This window comes from Strix uralensis, chromosome 12, assembly GCF_047716275.1.
Source record: "Strix uralensis isolate ZFMK-TIS-50842 chromosome 12, bStrUra1, whole genome shotgun sequence".
Classification (NCBI taxonomy): Eukaryota; Metazoa; Chordata; class Aves; order Strigiformes; family Strigidae; genus Strix; species Strix uralensis.
Window position 1 is genome coordinate 17821622 of NC_133983.1, and position 21572 is coordinate 17843193.

General features: G+C 38.5%; 1 protein-coding gene across 2 annotated transcripts in view; it reads right to left on the reverse strand.

The window, feature by feature from the left end:
* Positions 1-3711: 3711 nt before the first annotated feature.
* Positions 3712-21572, reverse strand: part of ADAMTS18 (ADAM metallopeptidase with thrombospondin type 1 motif 18) — an 80126-nt gene continuing 62265 nt past the window's right edge. For both annotated transcript variants that reach the window (XM_074881851.1, XM_074881850.1), the window contains 7 exons: positions 20542-20683; positions 18887-19013; positions 14152-14356; positions 11642-11833; positions 11054-11266; positions 9488-9635; positions 3712-5781 (listed from right to left, as the gene is read on the reverse strand). In XM_074881851.1, the coding sequence (XP_074737952.1) occupies positions 5666-5781; positions 9488-9635; positions 11054-11266; positions 11642-11833; positions 14152-14356; positions 18887-19013; positions 20542-20683 (1143 nt within the window). In that variant the 3' untranslated portion in view covers positions 3712-5665. The remainder of the gene's footprint in view (positions 5782-9487; positions 9636-11053; positions 11267-11641; positions 11834-14151; positions 14357-18886; positions 19014-20541; positions 20684-21572) is intronic.

Consider the following 21572-nt stretch of genomic DNA (forward strand, 5'->3'; position numbering starts at 1 on the left):
CTGGGGAACACATTGCACTAGAATGGCTTTCCCTCTGAGACGAGTCTTAACTGCATCCAGGAAAAACATTAATGGCATTTTCTCTCATCTTACCTTAGGGAAGGAAAATGTAGCCACCTGGGTGTTCTCTACATGAGCCCGCAGGAACCATGAGTATCATTGCAGCGTCCTGCAGTGCCCAAGTGAGAAATCAGGATGGCAGCAATACATTACCATCCTCAAAGCGATATGACAGTTGGTCAGAAAGAGCATTATAGATAGGATTAAGTATTTCGTACAAGAACAACTCTTGAATTCTGCAGATATCCTACATGTCTTCAGCTGTAATCTAAATAGAGCTAGTAGAGGGCCATTATTTCCATGCAAGCACAGGAGTGTTGGCAGGGGATTCCTGCTTTGGGGAGAATACCTTCAGTTTCTTCTATTAGACAGACTGAATTCAAATATTATGGTGATACGAGAAGGTGAAGATCCCAAAGAGGGAGTTCTTGTGTATGCTTTTCTCTGAAATCTGTTCACTTCCCATAGGTAAGAACTTCATGAGTAAACATTTCCATTATAAACCCTTTCATATGCTTTTTGAATGAGCTTTTGTGTCAGCTCTCCTATGTTATTATGAAAGGATTAGTGAACATTATCACAACAGAACATAATAAATTAATGCCTGACAGCCTGAGTCACCTAAGGGTTACTAAAGGTCTGTCTTAAGTTGCAGTAGGTACACAACAGTGTTAAGGCTGAAATGTATGGTGACAATAGCTTGATTTAAAGCTTAGAAAGTAAGCCTGGAAGTTAGGGCTTAGCTGGAAGGTCCTGCCTCCATTGTCAGAATCCAGAAATTCAAACAGATTCTGCTCATGATTGACTACTTCTTATTATTGCATAGAAAGTAAATAAAATATTTAGTAGTTTGAAGTATAGGTCCCATAATAGATTCTTTTCTTCAGGGAGCATCAGAAAAACTGGTTTTGACATTACTACTTTGCATTGTGACTTTAGAAATTCAGGTTTTGTCTCTACTTCAGCCCAGCTAGGACATTCTGCCCCCTTATCTCTCATGGATAAATGAGTACACTACTTTCCTTTGCCCTACTTGGTGTGTGTTGACTGTTAGAAGGGCAGGTCTTGGGGCCGGAGTGTGCTTCCGATTGCCTCTACCCAGGGCAGAGGCAATGACTTCCCATGGGCAGTGCAATACAAATGCTGCAAACAGCATCCCGCATCTGTGCCATCTGCAGCTGAGAGGCTGAGAATCAATACGGCCCCACTGTCGGCCTGTCACTGCCTGTTCTGTGGGGAGCAAGTGTTATTTGTAAGCTGCAGGTTGGAGAACTTCGGAATGTGATACACACCAGAGGACATGTTCCGGCCCAGGCTGGACCTGGATGTGTTCTGAAGAGCAGGGGATGAAGAATAGCTGTGACAGACAGGAAGGTCAGCTTGATTTGGCTGATGTTCATACAATATTGGCTGGGCAGGAATTTAAGGTATTTTTTAGCACCTGCATCTCCTTATTTCAGAACTTTTTTTGATGGGGAGAAGACTTACTGCCTTGCCAAAACCTCAGCAACTCTGTAGTCCCCAGTAACTGCCAGGCTAACAGTTTGAACGATTCATACTTACTGCTTTTCTCTTGTGATAGTCACTATCTCGGTTAGGACTCAGCATTGAACTTACCTTGTTTTTGATTCATTCCACTGTATCCCAGCTTCCCTACTGCCCTTCCCCTCTGCTGTCGTCTCAGACCTCAGCAATGCTCTGCGTTTGCATTCAAAACAGAGTCAAGATAAAGTTCCTCAATATTGCTCTTGCAGATCTTATCTGCATGGAGCTGCCTTTGAAACGTTCTGCAGTGTCCAGACAGACAGTGAGCCACGAGCAACACTTTTTCTACTAATCACAGCGAGCCTTCTGTTAACATGTTCTTTTCCTATTGTTTGTTGTTGTACACTCGGGACTGTAAGCCTTTCATGACATGTGTATACAGCGTTGTACACAATGGGATCCCAGTGACTCAGTAGGGTTGGACTTCTATTACAATAGAAATAATAATGTTAATTTATTTTATTGATGCTTTTGAATAGGATTTGCTGAAAAATAAAGGAAATATGGGATATGGATCATGTTACCATAAAACCACATGCAGCGAAACTTCATCTGTCTCCAACATTTCATGTCTTCTGGGCATCTGAGATAGTTGAGTTTGATTTACACAATCAAGCCATTCATTAAATATCTGTTTGAGTTTTAGGCAAATGCATGCTTTACCTGAGTGATGAAATCTGACTACAGGAAATGGAGCTATTCCTTTGTGAAAAGACCCCATTCTGCTTTATAAAGTGAGCCTTGCAGCAATATACTTCTAGAAAACTGCCAAGCTTTGTATACCAAATATCGTTGTAAGGGCTCAGCAATAAAACAGTTGTGGACTTGGGGTTGATCCAACCACACAATAGCACATCTTTATGCAATATTTCCTCTTTCAACATCCATCTCCAATGCTATAATTCACCGACAACCGTCAGTTCATTTTAATTCCAAAATTCTAGCCCAGAACACAAAGCAGCTTAGTCTGAATTCTTGTGTGGGCAAATTAATTATTTAAATCACTAGTCCGAACCATGTGCAAAAGAGCGCTTGCTGGGAATCCTTCAGGAGCAGACTGATTACTGCTTATTAGTGCCTTCTAGCTCATACTGCAAGTCAGAAGCAAGCTCAGTATTTCCTATCAACAATGCTCTATATAGCTTGCTGTTGTCAGAGAAGTGACTGATGATGAATGAAGGGAAAAGCAGCAAAGAGATGTTAGAGAATATATGTATGAAATGATCCAGTGACTCGATGTAGTCCTGACCAGGGATTGGCTTGGAAAATTATCAGCTGGGTCATTTTTAGAAAAATAAAGTATCCCCAAGTAGATGGGAGAGGCTGTAAAACCTAATGCTATGTTGAATGAGGCTTCTTACTTTGCAAACCACCTTGCAGATAACTACATGCAGGGAAGAATCTTGCTGGTTCCGCAATACACAAATTCCCACTGTCTGTGGTGAGAGAAGCGATAGGTCAGTTTTGTCGTGCACATAGGGGGCAACTGTATTTTTGTGTATTTTAGCCTTTGTGTTGTTATGAAAATAAACCCATGAAGTTATGTCCATTTTGCCTTTTTGTGCCTGAAATGGGCACAATCCAAGCCAGCTGCTTCAATGGTAGGGTAGTCATTCAGATGAGAAACATCTTCTGCTCTTAAAAGGCAACACAATATATTCACACTGTTGAATAACCAGTCGTGCATTCCTCACTTGCCAGTATAATGGGACCTTCAAAAGTAGGGAAGTTTCACATGACCTTAGCACATATGGCTGACTTTGAGTGCCTGAAAGGAATGACCTCCATCCCATTCATCATAATGGCTTGTTAACACTCAGATCCACTGTTTTGAGGGTTCCCGGCCAATATTAACCCATACAAGACCTGAATGGTCGGGGCATGGTTAGGCAGCGGGGTCACGCTGAGCTATGGTGGCTAAACCTCCACTGCCCCAAAGAACAGGCTTTTCTTGTGAGCAGCTTTTGTCACTACCCCTCCACAGAACTGGCGCAGGCTCAGGCTCACAGACATCAGCCAACTATGTAGCAGAAGAAAACAGGATAACGTTTCACTTAAAGATACTACAGGACAATCAACACAAAGGGAAATGAATGCACACACCACTTATATTACTTGATATTTACTTATAACCTCCATATTTTATTCATGACTTTTACAATTCCAAATATAATGAAACAGTTAGAGTACTTTATTACAAAGCTTATAAAATAATTAAATATTACACTTATATTTTTTGCTTTTTTTACACCATAATTCATACTTTGTGACACTACCATTTTCTTTCCTCAGTTGTCACTTAAGGAAGTGAGCAAAGAAATATAAAGGAAAAGCTATGCATTAATAAATTAATTATTTTACATCAAATAATAAAAAGGACACAATTATAAAAACAAAACAAAAAAACCCCTTGTAGTTTTCCTAGAAAAAAGGTTGTAAGTACACAATGTCCAATATCAAGACAGAGCGGTGTAGGTTGAGATATGTTTCCAATCATCATTTCTTAAAGTATCATAGAATACATGTTTTTAATTTAAACTGTTGCAGAAGGAACTGCTAATTTTAAGTGACCACTGTCTGGCATTAGTGCTGAGCTGGCTAATCTTACGTTGAAATGATACTTTAAAAAAACAGTAAAACTGAACTACATTCATCAAACAAAGTTGTGGGATTGGGTGGAATTAGATAAATATGTCCCTTGTAGGCACTCCCCAGAAAATTACAGTAGAACACAGCTCTGTCTCAGAACGGGTTTGGCAAATAGGTTGGGTACTTTTTCAATGCAGAAACTTCTAAAATTGTACCATTTGATATATAGTGTCACCGAACATCTCGATACTGAATGATTACAAAAATCATTATGTTTACATTTCTTTTGTTTGCTGGTGGATTCTGAACTAAATAAAAGTATTAAGAGAATGTATAAAAATATAATTGACTTTTATTTGGTTAGAGTAAATCATCCACTTCTCTTTTTCATTTTTTTTCATATAACCTGTGTGAATAAATAACTATTTAGAGAAGTTTAGCATGAATTAATGGACTGTAATATTCTTGTTATTTCCTTTGGGTAACGGATGAATCAAAATTTGAAGAGAGATTTGAGATTAAAAGGAAGACATTCTTCAGTATCCTGGCATTCAAATAAACTAGCTTCTGAAAAAAACTACTTTAAAATATAAAGTTTAAATTTTAAAATTACATATCTAATGAGCTTAGAAAGTTGAAAACATAACCATTGAGCTCAATAAATCTGAGTTCCTTGAGTTAGTTGAAATATGAAATTCTATTTTACTTGTAACACAGCAATATCAAAAGTCCGAATATTCTAATGCTGAATATTTCTAGGAATACATTTCAAGTTACTAGTTAACCACCTCTGAGTTTCTACAGAAAGCAGAAAATGAATTCTTCAAAACAATAAAAACATTAGCATGATGCAAAACTTGCTTTTCCAGCAGCAAGTCTAATAGAGAAGCACCATATATCTTTGTAGTGCACTATTTACTTCTTGTGGTCACACGTGTGACGCTGCATTCTCCAGACAACAGCCATTTGAATGTCTTTCTGTAAAAGTGGCAGTGAACAGCTTCCTCACCCTGCGATGATAGTATAATAAAAAAAATGAAAGAAAACACTTTTGATAGTGCGATCTGCCATGCTGCCACGCTGTAACCTTCCTCCTCGAGCTCCCAATCTCTTTTGCTTTGCATTCTGGTAAATTAGCCAGAAAAGGCTTCCTTGCCTTAATTTCTTCCTCATAACATATGACAGTGCAAAATGACACTTTTAAAGAAAGAAGAACTGCCCCTCGAGTCTCAGTGCTCAAGTGATCCATAGTACCCTGTACTTTAGTGAGGTCAGCAAATAAAGAAAAAAAAGAAACATTCCTTTTTCAACATATATCCAAGAATTACTGTACCTCAGACATTCCCTTAAATAAATGTCTCTTCCATCAGTGGTTTATGTGGCACCATGTCTTGCCTCAAAGCAAAGTTAATTCCAACATAAATTGAAGAAGAGAATCCTGTCACTGAAGGGTTCAGATAACACGCTGCTATCAGTTCTTCTTCGTGCATGATTTACAGCATTGCTTGCCATAAAATTTGTGGTTACAGACACCATGCTGGGGTACCAGATGACACCAAGTGAAGAAATCCACACAAGAAGGATCATCTGAAGGAAAGAAATCCAAGCAATATGGTAAGACTGTGTTTTAGCAAGTCTACAAGTCAGGCAATAGTTCCGCATGCTTGTATGCACTTGGTAATATTAAAAACACAATGAGTGACTCAATTCAAAGGAGAGGAACCATGAACTAGCTTTCATCTCAAAAATACTAGTTTCTTTTTTAATTTGTTAAGAGATGTTTAATTTGTTAACAGATCAAATTTGTTAAATTGATAGAGATAGAGCTAATATAATAGGGTCAGGGGCTAAAGGAATTCAAAAAATCAGAGCACACTTCGAAATTTAGGAAAACAGGAGGAAGTTCCACCATAGAGGATAAAAAAAGTCACCTGTGTTTTCATCTCTGATTACAAATGTTGTTCTAAAGCACAAATGAGCCTGCTCCACGCTTGATTCTGATTGCTTGTTGCCAAAACTTCACATGGAGCTTACCTGCACCTCAAAGTAGTGTCAGCTCTGAGTGTATGTGCATGTACACACAAAACACGTGGCAATCTGAATGCATGGACCCTACACTGTGCACGTGTGTGCACAAAGTGCTCTGCTATCTGTTTGTGTTCCAACGCTTTCCAGAGGGACTTATTTCTCCGTTTGACTAGGCAGGGAGCCTAAGAAATCTCTCTTCTTAGACACTTTAGTTAGGTGGCATGAATCAGGCTTTTAGGACTTTGACTATGCCATGTTAGTGAAATCTTAATTCACTGCAATGGGAAAAGAGACAGGCTGAAAATCTTTAGTTCTGAAAAGCCCAGCTTTTAATTACAAATATAAATAAACTGTATTTTTCAATTAAGATTTTATTTCCCTTAGATTTATGCACAGATCATTTATACACATAGCCCAGTCGCTTTAAAAACATTTCCTAACTGCTCCTTTCTACAGTTTTGTAGTGGATGCTTTATGTTTCTTTAAAAGAGCAGAGTGATGATTCATATAGATGATTTATAAACAAATTCACCATGTCTGAGAGAGCAGTAAGACATTTAAATGAGGTTTAGCAAAATTTATAGCTAAACTGAAATCTCCTGTGAGCATGGGAAAAGATTCCATTCGACTCTCAGAACTACTGTTTACATGGTCAATAAAAGGAATTTACAAGGAGACAGTGAAGAAAAATCTAGCCACCGTTGTCTGCGTTCTCAGATCAGCTAAGCTGAGTCACAGAAGATAAATGCTCCCTCACATAGCACAGACAACTGCTTCATATGCTGTGGGCCAGGAGTGATCTCCGTCTCTCTATAGGAACTTCTTTTGATTAGTCACCACTTTGCTTTTTTGATTCCCTTTTATATGATGGCAAAGGTGATTTTGTATACCTTTATCACCCTCAAATTTATTTGAATGAATAAGAAAATAATTTAATAATTATATATTTTTAAAAGATGCCATTCTATTGCTCAGTTTTTAATAACATAAGTCTGTCTGTAAATGCTAATGTTATGTAAAGAAAATACTGTCCTTGAACAAACAGTTATCCAGGAACTAGAAAGCTGCAGCCCTCCCACGCTGCAGCATTGCTTTTCTGTTCTTAACTGAGTGTAAGCAGGGATGGAACTGGGAGTTCAGCACCAGCTTTCATGTTACTTCATCTACTGTCCACCAGACAGAATTTGGGGCTGGGTGGCCCCAAAGCAGACAACAGATGAAAAACATGCACAGCACGAAGTGAGGAAAGAGGTTCTGACTAAGTCAGGAAGAAGCTCTCCTGCCATGGAAGGGTAAATTTTCAAAAAGTATGAATTACTGTTTTAAAAAAAAAAATGTATAAGCACCGAGAAGGCAATCTTAATAAATCTTTATGCTCCTTTTGAAGATCGGAGTGCAATGCTAACATTACAGAGGTATGGCTGAAAACATTACTCTTGGGACCGAATCCAAAGACCATTGGAATGAACACAAAGAGTCCCACAAACTTCAATGGATGTGGATCAAGCCATCAGTTCCTTATTTCTATTTACTCAAGTATTCATAATAGTGTTTAAATTTCTATTCATTTTAAGCAGTTGGATTTACTAGGAGTTATGGTGACCGTAACTGCATTTAACAGATGGAAATGACCCAGTTTGTCTAGGAAAGTGTGTAAACTCTCCCTGAAACATTAATTTCTTGACTGTGATCACTGAGCTGGAGCTGCATGGCTGATAATAGAGACTGATTTGCTTCAATGTGATTCCAGCACAGCTGGTTCCCTCTCTTTTTGCTGGTTTAGACAGAAAGTTAGAGAGCAGTGAAGAGATAATTGATCTCTAGAGCCTGATGACCCAGTTGTAATAAAGGGGAAAGGGCTCCTGCAGATGTGAGGAGAGAGAGAAACAGGCCAAGGCCAAAATTAATAACAGACATTACTCCAGACATGAAATACAGCAGAGAAAGGCAGGGGTGAAAGGAAAGTGCTTGCTATATCATGACAGAAAAAGATGTAATACAGAAACTCCAAAGTACAGCAGAACTTTTTAGGAAGATTAATTCAAAGTGTTAAGAACATTTACTTATACAAACAGCAGAACTATTTACTTGTTCCTTTTAGGGCCATTTAATCTATATATCCTTGTTTGTATTCAGGTTCCCTGATGTATAGTTTGATCCTCTGCATGTCTTGAGTTGATGCAGTAGAATGCTCTGTTGAGGTACCACTGGATTTTACAGGGTTTGTGTGCACAGTGAATGCCAGGAATCGGTACAGATGAGGGGGGAGGTTGCCTAATGTCAGTTTACAAGGTGCAGGGCCAGAGCTTGACCTTTGCTCCCAACTCTATTACCACCTTTTTCTTGCAATCCGGCCTAGGTTTTGTAGAGGTTACTTTCAGCTCCCAGTTTTAAAATGGTAACAAGACAGTTAATGTACGGTCTTTTGGAAGTTAATGTTTAAAGTGCTTTAGCATACCTAGACAACTGGCATTACATGGGACAAACCTGGACCTCCATGAGCTTTTTCCTGCAGTTAAGAGGGAGTCACAAACTGTAACCAGCTTTTAAGCAAATACATGGGATGGGGCTAATGCACCACTCTCTTCCTGTGGCAGTTCTGAGAGAATTCCACCGTTCAGAGTGACACAAAACCTCTCGCTCCTCCAGCTCCTCTAGACTTGCAAAACACACTGAAGAGGTGGAGAGGGATACAGCTGACATACCAGTGAGGACGGAGCTTAATTTCATGTTCCCTGATTGCACATCATACACTGCTCAGAAGCAGTAAGAAGAGAAGTACATTCTAGACAAAGCATTTTTGGACTCCCAGGGTACGGGTGCAATCTGAACCTTGGGCAGACTTGAAAAGACTAAAAGTAAATGGCAAATTCTTATTGGTTAGTTCAAAAGTTGTTATTTTTAATCATAAAACAGTACCAGCATAGGATGCTTCTATGTTATTCAACAAGATAGCATAAAGATACAGCTCAGAACCAAATAGCATAACTTTTGGACATAATTTTTTTTTTTTAACATATCCCTTTTTTTAAAATCCCCTGTGTCAACTATACTCTCAAGTCTGATTTAAGATAGTTCACTTTGAGAAGAGAGATGTTGTAGTATCAGAGAGTAACTATAAAGCTGGAAAGTCTGTGAAAAAATAATTTATGAAGGAACATGCCAAATACTAATCTTCAGTGGGTGTAACTGGAAAAGGTGATTTTTGCTAGATGTAGAGTTCTAAGTAACCAACCCTGCTGCAGCATGTAGAGCTGAGATTTACCTCTTTTCACAGGGACTGGGCAGAAGTTAGTATTGCAAGCTCTGAGGATTGCTGGTTTCTGATGGGGCAAGCACCCAGAAGCTGGTCTTCCTTGGCGCAGGCACTGTACGCTTCGGGTTTGCACCCCCCCTCCACATGTTACTGTACACTGTAGAGAGAAAAAAGTAAAAGCCGTCTTTCATTACTCTCTGGGAGCCCATGAAAGCCAAAGGAGTAACATTCAAGGGCTTTGGGTGGGACTTTCAAAGCAAGAGAGATCAGGATCGGATGTGTTGCTGTTCAGCAACCCCCCATCAGGACCAACTTTTCAAAGATACGTGCATCTGTTCTCCCTTCCACAAGTTTGGTTATTTAATGACTCAGCTGAAAACTTGGTTCTTTACTTAGACATCAAGACAGAAACGGAACATTTTAGAAAACCTGTTCCTGATTGTCTGCACTGATTTCTTGTGAACTCTGAGCCTCTGGGCCTGATCCTGCTGTCTGAACAGAGATAAAACTCCCATTGGAACCATAATTATGGCAGTATCTGGGGAAAAACACTATGTGTTTGCAGGAAGATCTATGAAGTATTTTAAAATGAATAAGCCTTTTACTTGTATGTGTTTCATGAGAAGTTGTCTTTAAGATAAATGTGATCATTTTCATCTGATTACAATTGTCAGGCATACATTGTTTCATGTAAATGTTATTAAATGAGTGTGTGTCTCGTTGATATGTGACTCATAAAGTAGATAAGTTCCAGAAATACAGAAGCTTGTTTGCAAGAATGTAGAAACAAATACAGACTGATCCCGTAATTAATCATAGTATTTAGGGAATTCCAGGCAATCTGTGCAGATGCTCAAATACATTGTGCATATAGATATGTAATAGTTCAACCACAGTGCAGTTCGAAGAAGACTGAGAAGAAAGCGTTGGAAAATGAGCATGGAATGTAGTGCCTCTCGAGCATGAATAACATTTTTAGGTGACATTCTTCAGTCTCAGGACAAAGAAATGAGCTGCACCAAAGTACATGATGGATGTGGACCAGCTGCATCATGTTTCAGTGGCAGAGCAGTGTGACCTTCTTTAGGGAATGGCTACGTGCAGGAGACACCTGTGGACTGCAGTACTGGAGATACCTCCTCCATACAGTCGGACATACAGCACCACGTAAGCCTGGAGCGAGCTTTAATCTAGGGAGTGTGGACTCACACTGCCATAGTCACAGCAGTGTGGGCTTCAGCATTTTACACCCACTAGGTGTTTGTGCCAGTCCAGCTAGCATTTGTTCTGCGGCATATGATACTGCAGCTTTTCTAGGTTTGGTGCTCTCTAAGCCTAGCACTGCAGCCTCACCATCTAATTAGGGTGGATACACTGTCCAAGAGTCCGCAGTCACATTGCATTTGTTTTGTTCTTTCACACTGTGTAGTGAAAAGCACTAGGGGATGCTACTTGAGCTAATGTGTAGAGAAACTTGTTCCTTCTGTAAATGCCATAAAAGCCAAAACATGAAATAGTGCTGGAGAGAGTGTTAGTCAGGACAGGGAGAGAGGTGAGAAAGTTTCCTATTCCTACCTGCTGCCAGGGTGAGGAATACCAGCCAGACACCGTGTTATACAATGTTTGCGATGGACAGGCTCCCTTGTTACAAGCTTCTTCCAGGTTAGTGTTTGGTTTCTTGATGTTTCTACATCTTCTCTGAGGAAAGGTGATCAATTTCCCATGGATGCTTTTCTCACCACATTTTAGTTCTCGCTTTTGTACACCTGGGCCACAGGAGGCTGAGCACTGCAATGGTAAAGCACACCTTTTAAATCTATAGAAACACATTCAGATGAAGGAGAATGTGCTATGTGCAAGAGACCCCAAATTATGCGAAACTACAAAAGCATTGTATAACTGAAACCACAAAGACCATGTTCTATAATGTGTAAACTGAAATATGAATCCAAGTCAGTGAAAGTCCTGAAAAACAAAGACATCAGGGTACATGTGACTACATCTGGATGTAAAGAACTGTTTTTATAGCAGCTTGCCTAGAACACCTGATTTTCAAATGACAGCACAGCTTTCTTTCCCCCACATGGTTTGTGTGTGTTCCTGAGTCAACGTTTCCAAAAGCAGCAAAGGAAGGCAGTGAGCCATGTAACTGCACTGCTTTACCTCACTCCAGGAAGAAATCACCCACTGGAGTCGGTCGTTTTTGGGGCAGCGTCCTAGCACACAGGTCTGCTGGGATTCAGGTTTATGGTCTCTGCTGCACATACTTTCAGGCAAGATTTTAACCTTGGGAGAACCGGTACTTTTGCAGTAGACATCCCGTTTCTTAACACCTCTCCCACAAGTCTTGGAGCACTGTGATGGAAAGAAATATTCATTTGAACTAGAGGAAATGAAAATTGGCATTATTTGTACTTTACAGCAGATCATAGAAACCGTGGCTAATGTGCTGTGTAGCTGCCATTATAACATAAGTAAGCTTGAAATTGTATTGGTAAATAAGCAACAGTAACATCTGTATGTCACTTCTAAAACATTGTTCTAAGTGCTTTCTTAATGTAAACTATGAACTCTTACAGCCCCCATGTAGAACAGATAAGTAATATCTCTTTTCCGTAGATGAGGTAAGTTGGACTTGTGAGCAAAATACTTTTTTCCCTGGACAGCACAGTTGAAAGTTGGTCCTAACCTCCCATCACAAAATCTCCCACGGCAAGATGTTCTCAGCTATTTGTTATTTTGTCCTCACCTTGGCCTAGAGGGATGAGATAGACGCAGAGCATACTACCCAGGGAATCTAGACATAACTCCTTCACCAAATGAATCTCACTACAAGACAGAATCTGATACAGACAATGGTTGAGAAGTTTGACCAAAGATATTTTAATTGCCAAGTTTACAACTGGAGCTTAGGACAAGTCACCAGTGAATAAATATGCTTTGCTGAACCATGGCTCAGTTGAAAAGACATTCTGTAGTTTTCATTGCCTTAGCATACAACAAAATGCATAAATGAGCCATTTCTGATGAAATGAAGAAATAAACGGCCCTGAAATAATGCTGCCAGCTTTCTACCTTGTTGCATCCTCTTCTAATTGTTCCTTTTACTAATAAGTAAGGGGCACATTCCAAGGCAGAATCCTGCACTATCATGATCTGTATTAAATCACAAATGTTTTTAAAGGATTTCATGAAAGCAGAGTTGTACTGAGGATTCAAAAGAAATATCTGCATGCTGAAAATCTGTGCTTTTAATCATTCCCCCAAACAACGAAAAAACTCCTTTCATTTAAAATTACTCTGATTTGTGTAGTACTTTGCATTTTTTGCCTCTTAACTCCTTTGAGCCTGTGATGCAACAGACGAATCTTAAGAACTTCACTAATTTGTTCAATAGGCCTGTTCACTAAATTTCAGCAGGACTTGTGAACTTAATTTCCACAGGCTTATTTGAAAATCCCACTTTGAATTGTACACCTCTTAAAGAGGAGGAAAATGGATTTTTTTTATTATTATTTTTTATATTAGAGGAAGAAAACTTTGAAAATGTGAATGTGTTTGAAGACTGTTCTTCCTTTTTAAGTATCTAATCACCATACCTGTTTTTTATAATCTTCTGCCACACTAAGGTTTCCTTCACATACACTAGAAGAAAAGGTTTATTTTAGAGTGTTAAAACTCTGTTACAATGGACTATTGAGTAGTTACTGGTCCGTCATAGAACATTACAGGGCACTCCCCTGGAGAGACAGTCTGCTTCTCAGCTGGGAATGCTTAGGTCAAGATGTTCTTGAACATCTAAAGAGTTACAGTATCAAGAAGTGTACACAGAAGTAATAGTTTTTTCAGTAAATTTAAATGCACCTTGAATCTCATTAAATAATGGTGGAAAAATAAAAATAATGTAGCTCCTTTTGATGTAAGTGTACTGTGAGTTCTCAAATCCCAGATTTCCCAGTACTTCATTTATCCTTACATTAACAGTTCACACTAGCATCAGTAGTAGTGAAAGAAAGAGCAGAGATGAGTTTTGTGTAAGCATGTGTGTGTTTTTTTTAACTCAGGCTGGTTTAATGTCAGGCAGTTCTAAGGTTTGTAAAGCAGGGTGTGTACACACAGGAATCTGCCCAGGGGCCTTATGCCCCTCATGGCAATTAACTGCAGCAATACTCTATTTGCAGTAGAATAGTTACTCTAACAAAGGCAAAAGTACAGAAGTGATTAGTGAATGTGAAAATCACAAATTTATCAACCCACAAGTCACATATATGTGTGCATTAATGTGCAACTCTAACCCCAAGTATTTCTTCATTCCTTAACTGCCTGTCATCTCTGAGAAAAGTTAATATTGCTGTGGGAAGTAATCTCAGAGGGGGGTTTTAATGGCTTTGAAGAATTCATAGAGCCTTAAGTTATGAAAACAGAAAAAAAAAATCCATCTATTTGTATGTACCAAAAAGGACACCATGTGCCCACTTCTGGCAAGCCCTCCTGTCCAAGCACTTAGGAAGGCTAGTTAAAATATATACATAGTTTACGTATTATCTTAATGAGTAGAGCCACTTGCAAAATACCAATCTTCACCAAGTTTGCACTATTCTTCCTTTTGAGCAGTTTTTGGCAATATTTTCATTATGCCAGCAGACAAAAATGTAAGTTTTTCTCCAAATTACCTGAGACCATGTGCCAGGGCTCCATTCAGGTGGGCAGTCCTGACTATTGCACATCTGCACCTGTTTAGGGGTGCTGACAGGACACAGGGAATGGGCCACTACCTCCTCTCTTTGGAAAGCCCTTTTCTGGACACACTGAATGAGACGACTTTGTTGCCCTCCTCCACAAGATTTGCTGCATGCACTCCATTCGCCTGTTGACCAGCTTAAAGGAGAAAATGTATGTTAGAAACACAGGAGTCCAATTAGCTTTATAAAATCTATACATATGAGCCACCTATGAAATGTGAATTATTCAGGGATTCTGCTTAGCCTACTCTCCTGATGTACTGATATCTGTTCAAGCAATCAAAAAGCTGTAGTTACATAATCTATTTTCAAAGCGTGGAACATTTTGCTAGGGCTGAAATGTAAGTCACACAACTAGAAAAACCAGTATTACTTATTTACAGTTTTCATCTACCAGAACCAGCTTGCCTATGAATCCAGCCTGGAATCTGCAATTCCACAAGGACCAAGAGAGGTCCTGCCATTGAGGCTGGTGGAGTATCTGGAAGATCTAAGGGCCTGGCTAACAAATCACCATCCCTTTTTAACCACGTCTGTGCTTTTAATTGAAAAAATCTCTCTAAAACAGGAAAAGAAATGGTAGGATGATCACTTTGGTCACTTTAGCTGCTGAGACCTCCAAATAGATGAACCAGACCCAAGGACAAAGGAAGAAGCCAGATAGATGGAGTTCTGTAAGTTGGTAAGATTCAATTATTGGAAAGTTCTGCCCTGTGTTGTTACATTTTTTTCCTTTTTACATCTCTCTTGGAAGACAGGGCAGAGGAAGAAGACTCATCTAAGCTGATATAAGGGAAAAGCTGGCATGGCAGGAAAGAATGAGGCCAGTTTAGCTGAGCATGTACCTCCCAACGCATTTGTGCGTAGATACACTCACACAGGACAACAAGTGTTGGCGTGGTGCTGTCCAGTGGTATTTATGTCAAACCTTACCAGCCCCTGTTCACAACAAAGAACCTGCTTGATAAAATCAGCAGTCCTGTCACTAGTGTCTTGAGAATTTAAATGTCTTCAGACTAATAAATTTGGCAGACAGATGATGTAGAATCTAAATAAAACAGAGAATATTTAACCAGCAAAAGCTGTTGGGCAAATCATACTCCAGTCACAGGCACGCTTCAGTTACACATCATGTCATTGAAGTTACACAAAGTCTGAGGAATTACTGCCAATTGCTTAGGATAAGTTCAGTTTTGAAATGTCAATAGCTGCTCAGTATTTCTATGATTGAAGTACTGAGTGGGTCCCCAGCCTTTTGGAACACTTTGCAAACATACAACCAAGTGTCTGTCCTGAAAGGCTTACAGCATAAGACCATAAATAACAAGCAGATAGAAAACCAGAAGTGAAGAATCAAAGGAAATTATGAATGACTAAACGATTACTCAAGTTGAGAACTCTTATTCAAAGACCCAGCACTGAAATTAAACTAAAGATTTTAAAACAGCAGTTTTACAAATTTTTAATAATTTATGCCACAGAAAAGGTTCTCGTCTCAAATCCGACTGCTTGGCCTATCCTACTTCCATGGTTTCTCACAGCATCCATCCTGTGACCACTGGAATAGCTGCTTACATACAGTTTTAATGACAAGAAAGCTTTTTTTTTTCCTTTTCTTACTGTGTGAAAGATGAACAGCATCCCATTTGCCTGTCTGTTCATATCTGCCTGAAAACAAAGCTAATTTTAACTTGTAAAAAATGTATAAAAAGCCTATTTTGGAGAAATCCCATTGGGAATAGAAGAAATCCAATCTCTCAGTCTAGTAACTTCAGTAACTGCCAAAAGTAGTGGGAAATATAAAAAGCACTAATTTAAGGACAAAGAAATACTAATGAGAAAAGTCAGTAGTTATGTAATTCCAGAACACATCAGATATTTCTTTTTTTGTCTAATTTATAAATATTTGGATGATTGCAATATGAACTTCTGGAAAAAAGTTATAGTTTTAATCCATTTTACAACTTTTAATTAATTTGCCTTGATGTTTCTGACAACACTGATTGGTAGAGCAACCAAAAGTGTTCATTTTAAGAGTTCAGTCACCATAACTGCCCAGAAAGTTCCCCTCTTCACAGAGGAGAGGGCAATAACCCTACTTTAATGTCCTCTAGTAAACTGCCATTTTCCAAGATTATCTGGGCTGTGATCCAAGACTATCTTTCATTAGCTCAAATAACTAAATAATTATGACCAGATTTGGCAGCTCTGAAATCCAACAACAACAGTGTGCAATACTGATGCCTTTCTGTGTTCTTACTGTTGGGACAGTAGTTTGTTCCTACTCAGACTAATAAGTCTTTGTTCTTATGCAGTAATTATTCCTCACTGACCTTTATAAGTCTGGAGCCTCTTTTATGTCACAAAACTGACACGCTTGTAGCTCATCTATTATTCACCTCCTTCCCTTGCCTATTATGCCTACTGTATTTGTTTTTGCTTTATTTGCTGGCTATTAAGCTTTCTTTGTTTCCTCCATGGTATTTATTGATACTACATTTTTTGATGTTGGTAGTCTCGGTTTTATGGGAAGTACTACATGCTGTGACTTTCTGGGCAGATTCCTCAGCAGAGATATTCTGGCACAGTTTCACTCAGCTGAATGGCAATCTGTTAATTTAAGACATGGTCCTACATGTAGATCCTCCATACATTAATATATCCTAAGGATTTAAAAAATAATTAATTAGTGAGTTGAATTGTTTTTCCCTAGAGGTGGCTTAGGGCTTTTATGGTTTTTCTTTTTGTACTCTTTCTAGGGTTCAAGTCATTAGTTGTGTTTTAAAGTAGTAAATCTAAGAATATCAGAGCAATTTAAGCATGAAAACATTGCATGGCCTGTCAAAATGGATATTCAGCATTTTCAGTGATAGGTATATCAGTGGATGTTCAAAACACGTTGGGATCTCTGGTTAATAGAAATGGAAATTTTGGGTGTGGTCAATAGAAAGGAGTATGATTTTGGTGAAGCTTTATAGCATGTAAATGCCACCTCAAAACAAAGGTAGGCATAAACAGCTTAAAAAGACTCCTGGGAACATCATAGACAATACATTTCTGTGTGCATGATACTGAGTTCATTGGATAAAAATAGTTCTGGCAGAAGATAAGTTGCATATGAAAAGATTGTGTTTGGCTACAAAGATTACTTAAAATTGGTATTGAGAAAATCATGTGGCTAAACGCAATCTAAAGAAACTGCTGAAGCAGGAACATGGGACTCTCATGTCACATGTTACCATTATTTAAACCTTATCTCTATCGTTTTGTGGTCCTAATGTATAATTTGCCATTTGGATTTTGTGTACTCTGCTGTAATCTTTAAATTTTGCAGGAAATTCCAAACTATTATGGACTATTTTTTAATATGTTCAACATATTGCAAACTGTGGATTTTTAAGTAAAAACAAAGCCACTGCAGAACATACACATCTTTTTGCTTTGCCCCATCATCCTTTCCTGGACTGGGGGAGATGAGGAATGCTTCCTATTAAACTTCATTAAATGTGTTGTTTGATGAAGTATGGGAGTGGGCCTAGCCTTGCTTTTGCCACCCATTGCTTTTATCACTGCAGAGAAAAGTTAGCAGATGACATCAGGTTTAGAGTTTTCCTCCATTTCCTCTGCCTTCTGCTGCCTGTGCACTTCAATGCATCTTCAACAGACTTTATTTCTCAGTAAACACTCTTAATTTTCTCAACATATCGCTTTAGAAAATCTCCTGTTCTGGAAGTCAAAATGTCTAGCTCAACATAGTATAGCTTCTCTGATCTTTAATATATAAAATATAAAATTAAAAAAATGCTAAGGTTGCAAAGTCAGGAATCCAAAAGTGAAAAAAACAACAGAAGAAAGATGGCCAGTGTGTCCTCAAATCTACCCTTTTATATTCTAAACCACATAATACTGTGTTTAATTATATGAGCACACAACATTTTTTTTTACAAAGGACCCCTACTACAGCTACTATAAATCAGTGTAACTCCCTTGTTTTTAAAGGAGCTCTATTGATTTAGACCAGCTGGATTCTAAATGCTTATCTATATGTCAGTGTCTTCCTTTGCATCTCACCTTTCTTATGTCTTTTAGAAAATAAGATTGTTCACATAGGCAATGTCTTCATATTTATTTTTGTGGGCACCAGGAGCATTGCTGACAATTTATTTGGTTTAGATAGTCCTCTTTGTGGTATCATAATACTCTGTGGGACATGTTGTCCAAAAATCACTAATTACACTTCACAAGATTCTTTTAACCTAATCTAATATGTGGAATCTGAGTCATGGGGCCAAGCTTCCACACAGGGAGTAGCACTTTACTCAGGAAATGGTCTTATTGATTCAAGGTGAGTAAAGGTGGCAGAATGGGCCTCTAAGTAACTTAGATTTACTCAGTGTCACATAGCTAACCCCAGCATGGTGACAGAGCTGCAAGCAATCCTCAGGAGGTCTTGCTTAGCAACATTAGAAATACCGCCTCTGTTATTATCATTGGGCAGAAGCCTACACAACTAACATTTTTAAACAATTACTGTTTTATGTTACAGAATAAAAGTGAGTTCATCTAGCAGGCTATACAATTCTGCGTGCCTGTCGGAGAGGACTTCTTTCATGGCAAACTCAGTCATTAGGCACAGCAAAATGGTATAAAAATAAAGAGAACTTACTACGCTGGGCAGGGATTAGTATTGCATAGTTTTGTTTCAGTTAAAGGCTTCATCCTTGGGCCACAAAAGGAGGAATTAACTCGTGTACGATGATCTTCTAAACAAATTGCTTTTGCTGTAATGTGTCCTATGGAAGTATTAGAAAAAAAGAGTATAGTAAAATAAACATTTACTCAAAATATAAGAGAAAAAGTAGAAGGGAAGAATTTTAACTAAACAAGTCCAGGCTCATCCTTGGTACAATTCCACTGAACTAAATAAAATAGGATTTAATTTGGCAACATGTTTTTAACATTAATTTCCTTCTCTGTAACACAGGTACTATTGAAGTCAGATGAAACATTTTCATTATAAACAGCATATTTGCAGAGTCTTCCCCCAGCAAAAATTAGTAATTCTTCAAATCCTAATTCCCTGCAGAAACTAGCAGTGTTTGCTTAGATCTCTCATTATGCACTTGAAAACTGCATCAAAACATTTTGCAACTTTTTACAGTGTATCTTTACAGACTTCAGAATTCTGCAGGTTTCTGTACCTAAACTCTATCTAGTGTCAACATCAGGACAGATTACAGAGAAGACTACAAATGCCTTAAGAGATGAAGTGATTTTATAGATTTATCTTTTAATTAAGATGTATCATTCACCTCACACATGGTTCATTTGGCACAGCAAGTCAAATTTGGAAACATGGTTGTTTCCATCATCTTTATATCCACGCTGCAACCTTCATTTGTTTTAAAGGAAAGCAAGAAAAATACAGTTGTCATATTTTATGTCTGCAGTGCTCCTGGTGGGTCTTTCCTCCATGAACAGTCTACTGAGATGCTGTGGAATCTGACAACACACTAGCAAGATATTCCTGAATTTCACCTGGACTTTTTTGCCAATACAAGAACATAACATGGCATTTCCTTGGTCACCCAGTCCTATACTTTGGTATTAAAGACAACTGCATCATTATATGACCCAGTTCCAATTTAAAGGACACTAAAATTTTAATTCTCAATTCTTTTTGCAGGAATTCCCACATTCCCGTTTTCTGCTTTCATTACATCCCAGAATTACTTTCACTGACAGAACATCCAGGATTTAGAAAAACAAATAGATGGTCTGCCCAAAGCAAACACTAGAGGAATATGGTAATAAGAACTCCTTAGCTTAGGTAGAATTTCAGACACTGACCTGGCAGAACTCAAATATTTGTAATTAAACAGTGAGGAGATCAGGGTGCAACTATCAGTAAAGGTCTTGATAATATTTTGGTCTTCAATTACTCTCTACAGATAAGATAAATTTTACTCATCATTTGGTATCTATGTTCCCAAATTACAACAACATCAAAGCACATATTTAATCCCCACATTACTTCAATATCAAGATACTATATACATATGAATTGACCTAAAGAAAAAAGACTGAGTCACCATAAGTGACATGAATTGGGACTGGCATTAATTCTTTTTACTCTAAAGGAAGTATAAAGGTACTTGAGCTATGTTATAAGTTGTAAGATAAAAAAGTAAGGACCAGGTGTTCAGTGTAACCCCCTGTATGTACTGATACACATGTTTGCAAAATTAAAGGCAGCTGAAATGTTTGAGATGCTTTTAAGAAATGAAAAAGAAGAGGATTGACAATTGGAAGGTTACCTACCACCACCACAAGTAGCTGAGCACTCCGACTGCACCGTCACCCAGGAGTAGCTATGTTTTTTGACAGATGTCTTGTTTTCATTGTTGGTTTTGGAAAGGGTATATTCCCAAGCAATCCCAGGATTTTTGCCTTGTAACAGGATCTATAGAGGGGTATGTGGGGTTTGTTTAAAAAAAAAGGGGAGGGGATTAAGGAAAAGAAAAGGATTCTGTCATTCTGAAGGAAAATGAACTAAACATGATACACAAGTAATATATTTCTACATACCATGTTTGTGAAAAAATTTTCAGGAGACTTAATTTTTTGATAAACTAAAACCAATCAAAGTAATTCCTAAACAGCAAAGCGTTTGCTTGGACTAGTGCCTGCAGGGCATATAACAGAAGAGTGCAGAAATACACGGTTCAGCATAATGCTCCTTTAAATCAGAAGGCATTTGACTGGATTGGTAAAGCAGAAATGGCTTCAGTAGATGTGAAATATCATCCAAAGACTTTTGGCAATGAGTATTAGTCACTGCCCCTGCCTCAGCTCTTGCTGCTCTGCTCCTGTGACTGGTCCTTAACAAATGGGTCCCTGCATTCACTGGGGGCTCACTGGCAGGTGCTGGAGTTTGCCTGTGGCAGTGCAGTGAGTGGATTAAGGATTTGGGGGTGGGAGAAATTTCCTCCATTTTAATAAGCAAAATCCAGGCTAGCTGATCCTTCCACAATGCCTTCTATGAATGAAGAAGCCTTTGCCCATTAAGTAAGCAGGACTCAAATGCTCTACTGAAAGAAGCTTGAGCACAGCAGTAGTATAGCTGTGTGGGGACTGGAAATAGAGGTGGTTAGATATGGCTTCCTCAGTTCTTGAGTCTAAGGGTATAAGTAGGTGGGTTTTTTTCTTGTAAAAAGCTTTTTTTCTATGCAGACTGGGGATAAATTTTGTTTGGAAGACCCTCAGCTGGTATTTTTCTCATGATGATTGAAGCTGATAAAGCTTCAATCCAGGAGAGGACCTGTCCTTAGGTGTCTACAAGGCAAAAAGGA